The 4784-nt window shown below is 51.4% G+C and overlaps 1 protein-coding gene across 1 annotated transcript; it reads left to right on the top strand.

Moving 5' to 3' along the window:
- The first annotated feature begins 315 nt into the window (after positions 1-315).
- Positions 316-4322, top strand: LOC120707104 (beta-galactosidase 1-like). Its single transcript, XM_039991878.1, has 15 exons — positions 316-411; positions 518-630; positions 720-786; positions 878-970; positions 1064-1216; positions 1340-1428; positions 1548-1653; positions 1761-1848; positions 1965-2083; positions 2221-2379; positions 2524-2720; positions 2819-2907; positions 3001-3110; positions 3202-3315; positions 3433-4322. Exons 1-15 carry the CDS (start codon positions 316-318, stop codon positions 4150-4152), a joined length of 2313 nt encoding a protein of 770 aa, XP_039847812.1. The 3' UTR covers positions 4153-4322.
- Positions 4323-4784: the final 462 nt, after the last annotated feature.

Genomic DNA, 4784 nt, shown 5'->3' with positions numbered 1-4784 from the left:
TGCCCCTCCTCCTCGTGCTCGCCGCCATCACCACCGGCTGCGGCGCGGCCACCGTCGCCTACAACGACCGTGCTGTGGTCATCGACGGCCAGCGCCGCATCATCCTGTCCGGGTCCATCCATTACCCCAGGAGCACGCCGGAGGTAAGATGCGATCGCCGTTCTTTCTCTTCTCTTAGTGCGACGGCCTCGCTCGCTCGCTCCTGCTTCGTCGTCATCTTGGCCTGCCTCTCCTTGTTGGTTCTTCTACGACGACTGGTGCAGCCATCTTATCTGAATCTGATCCCATGGATCTATCTATCTATCTTTGCTGCAGATGTGGCCCGATCTGATCAGGAAGGCCAAGGAAGGCGGCCTCAACACCATCGAGACCTATGTCTTCTGGAACGGCCACGAGCCGCGCCGGCGCCAGGCAAATAATCTATCTCTACCAATGGTCCTATATATCATCCCGGCCCCAACGAAAGAATTCCTTCGTGTTGAATTGAATCCTGCACTATTTTCTCTATTTTGCGCAGTACAACTTCGAGGGGAACTACGACATCGTCAGGTTCTTCAAGGAGATCCAGCATGCCGGGATGTACGCCATTCTTCGCATTGGCCCCTACATCTGTGGGGAATGGAACTATGGGTACCAGCAAATCTCATCTATAATTTTCATTTCATTGTGTACACTGATCGATCCCTACTGTTCTGACTGTCTCCCTGTCCTTGTTGCAGAGGCCTTCCCGCCTGGCTGCGTAACATCCCCGGCATGCAGTTCAGGCTGCACAATGACCCCTTCGAGGTAACTAGCTAGGGTGCATAATTAACCCTGGAGTCTGGAGTGCAATACCAGTGTGCTTGATTTTGTTTCCTCCGATCGATCCGCATCGCAGCGGGAGATGGAGACCTTCACCACCCTCATTGTCGACAAGATGAAGGACGCCAAAATGTTTGCGGGGCAGGGAGGCCCGATCATCCTCGCCCAGGTGCATATATATTGTGGTCTCCCTTTCACTTGCGCTGTGGACAATATTATATATAGTATCTAGCTTCCAATGTTAATCCTGCCTGCCCAGCAGATTGAGAACGAGTACGGCAACATCATGGGCGAGCTGAACAACAACCAGTCTGCGTCGCAATACATCCACTGGTGCGCCGACATGGCCAACAAGCAGAAGATCGGCGTCCCGTGGATCATGTGCCAGCAGAATCACCATGTGCCACACAATGTGGTAAGTTTGATTGTTCACCATTCTTGTAGTTGTAGTTTGTGATAAAATGGTTTATGCAGTAGTGATGTTATGTCGTAGCTTCAGCTAGCTATAATGTGTCAAGCTCCTTCTTATGATCTGCAGATCAACACGTGCAATGGATTCTATTGCCACGACTGGTTCCCGAATAGGACAGGCATTCCCAAGATTTGGACAGAGAACTGGACTGGCTGGTAATTAATCTTTTTTGTTTTGCTCTTTTACGATACGATCTGGTCCTGCTTGCTTTTGTTTCTGAATTTTTGTAATTTCGGTTAGTTTTACATGTGGTGCTTGAAAATTGTGCCATTAGGTTTAAAGCCTGGGACAAGCCGGATTTCCATCGGTCTGCTGAAGACATTGCCTTCGCGGTTGCCAGGTTCTTCCAGAAGCGTGGATCTGTCCAGAACTACTACATGGTACAATTCTCGGGCTTTTAAACATGAATTGTACAAACGCGACTACTCTATCTTCTAATAGCGCCATTAATGTTATCACCTCAATTCACGTTGTTGTTGATTATCAGTACCACGGTGGGACCAACTTCGGGCGAACTTCCGGTGGTCCCTACATCACAACCAGCTATGACTACGATGCGCCTTTGGATGAGTATGGTGAGTTTATTCAGTACAGAGGATTCTTTCTTCGTAATATGTTTGATTAAGTTAAAAGCAATTTCGAGATGTAATTTTTTTTTGGGAATGTGTGTTTTCTATGTATATCCCATCAGGTAACATTAGGCAGCCAAAATATGGTCACTTGAAGGACCTCCACAACTTGCTCAGGTCCATGGAGAAAATCCTTGTCCATGGGGAGCACAATGACACTGCCTACGCCAAGAATGTCACTGTGCGTTTCACATCTCATGCCAACTATTTATTTTTTTTTCTTGTATAAGAGGGGGGGAAAAGTACGATCTTATTCAGGTTCTTCCAACATACCCGACTGATGCAGAGATTATTGATCTGTACGAACAATAACTGCAGGTCACCAAGTACACCTACGGTGGTTCCTCGGTTTGCTTCATCAGCAACCAGCTCAACGACACGGATGTCAATGTGACCCTTGGCGCAACTCACCTGGTGCCAGCTTGGTCCGTCAGCATCTTGCCTGACTGCAAGACTGTTGCCTACAACACCGCCAAGGTGTGTTGCTCTGATCGGTTATTATCTATCGATGCCCTGTTCTGTTCTCATTATTTCAGGTATTGCAATTGTAAATGCATATGGCCATGGGTGTGTGAGTGCTGATTTCAGTTTCCATTTGTCAAATGACTGTACCGTTGCTAGATCAAGACGCAGACGTCAGTGATGGTGAAGAAGGCGAACACGGTGGAGGAGGAGCCCGGAGCCTTGAGGTGGTCGTGGATGCCTGAGAACCTGAGGCCCTTCATGACTGACGACCGTGGCAGCTTCAGGAAGACCCAGCTCCTGGATCAAATTGCTGCAGCCACTGATCAGAGCGACTACTTGTGGTACAGGACAAGGTACTCGGCAATTCGATCCTTTTCTAATCTAAGCCTCACCCTAGTCAATTCTACTCAACGGATTAATGGAGTTCTGTAAAATGTCTGACACATTACAGCCTCGAGCACAAGGGAGAGGGAGCTTACAAGCTGTATGTGAACACAACGGGCCATGAGATCTACGCTTTTGTGAACGGGAAGCTTGTCGGTCAGCATTCTGCTCCTGCCGACTGTAATCCTTGTTTTGTTGCCATCGATAGTCTGATGGTGCTAATCTCTGTCTGAACAATGTGTCTGACAGGTCAAAACCACTCGGCTAATGGAGCTTTCGTCTTCCAGCTCGAGACTCCGGTGAAGCTTCAATCTGGAAAGAACTATATTTCACTTCTCAGCGGCACCGTCGGCCTCAAGGTACTAAACTTGTCAAGCGAAACAGCACTGATCCATCCCATTGTTGAGTCCTGGATGATGAGGGTTGACACGTTTTTCCTCTGTGAAACAGAACTATGGACCTTTGTTCGAGCTCATGCCGGCGGGCATCGCCGGCGGACCGGTTAAGCTTGTCGGCACAAATGGCACCGATATTGATCTCACCAACAGCTCTTGGTCTTACAAGGTAGCTAGTACATCAAATCCCTAGCTCGCTCATCGGCCTTTCCTATTTTTTTTTCTAAGCAAAACTAAAAAAAAAAGGATCCATGCATGAGCATAATTAACATACATTTCCTTTCAGTCTGGCTTGGCCGGTGAGCAGAGGCAAATCCATCTCGACAAGGCCGGCCACAAATGGCGGGGCCACAACAGCAGCGGCATCCCGGTGAACAGGCCGTTCACGTGGTACAAGACCAGCTTCGCCGCCCCGGCCGGCGATGAGGCCGTGGTGGTGGACCTGCTCGGCCTGAACAAGGGCGCGGCGTGGGTGAACGGACACAGCCTGGGCCGCTACTGGCCGGCGTACACGGCGGCGGAGATGGGCGGGTGCCACGTGTGCGACTACCGCGGCGAGTTCAAGGCGGAGGGCGGCGGCGTCCGGTGCCTGACGGGGTGCGGCGAGCCGTCGCAGCGGTTCTACCACGTGCCCCGCGCCTTCCTCCGCGCCGGCGAGCCCAACACGCTGGTCCTCTTCGAGGAGGCCGGCGGCGACCCGACGCGCGCCGCGTTCCGCACGGTCGCCGTGGGCGCCGTCTGCGCGGCAGCCGCCGAGGTCGGGGACGACGTGACGCTGTCGTGCGGCGGGCACGGGCGCGTGGTCGCCGGCGTGGACGTGGCCAGCTTCGGCGTGACGAGGGGAAGCTGCGGAGGGTACGAGGGCGGGTGCGAGTCCAAGGCGGCGCTCAAGGCGTTCACGGCGGCGTGCGTCGGCAGGGAGTCGTGCACGGTGAAGCACACGGGCGCGTTCGCCGGCGCCGGGTGCGAGTCCGGCGCGCTAACCGTGCAGGTCACCTGCTCATAGCGAACAACTACTACTGGACTGGGCGGCAGTCACAAGAGCGGCAGTTGGCTTGAGTTTATCTAGCTAGCTAGTAGTTTATTAGCAGCAGCTCACCTTTAATGAATATAAGGTGAAGCTTAGCTTAATTACGAGTAGGTGTTAGTTAATTAAGTGTGTTGTGCTTGGTTTGGACTCTGCTAGTCTCTCGAAGTGTTGTGGTTGATGGAATGTATTGCAAATGAGTCCATACATCATCCATTTGATTTGCAACGGATGGATAATAAAAGGTGATTCTGAGATGGAAGAAAGTTGTGCCAATGGTCCATAATCCTCTACCATGTTGACCCTTTTGATCATTCATTGCATTGATTATAGATCCATCATCCATCACTTTCTACCCTGCGAAAAGAGCTTTGGTTTTAGGCTTTTAGCTCCTCTAGTGAAGCAATTTTTCCGGTGGGTGTGAAACTGTTTTGAAAAATGGTAATGACTACCCGACGGACGGCCGTATTTTAGTCGCTCTATACGCACAGGCTGCGAGCACACACACGCTTCTACTCATTCATCACATGGTGGGGCCCACTTTGCTTTTCCCCTCCGTCCTCCTCGCTCTTCTCGTCCCGCATCCATTTTTTCCCTCCCTTCCATGAGCT

Source organism: Panicum virgatum, chromosome 5K (genome assembly GCF_016808335.1).
Source record: "Panicum virgatum strain AP13 chromosome 5K, P.virgatum_v5, whole genome shotgun sequence".
NCBI classification, from domain to species: domain Eukaryota; kingdom Viridiplantae; phylum Streptophyta; class Magnoliopsida; order Poales; family Poaceae; genus Panicum; species Panicum virgatum.
The sequence above is the reverse complement of the archived record's forward strand: the minus strand, read 5'-3'. Positions and strand labels throughout refer to the sequence as shown.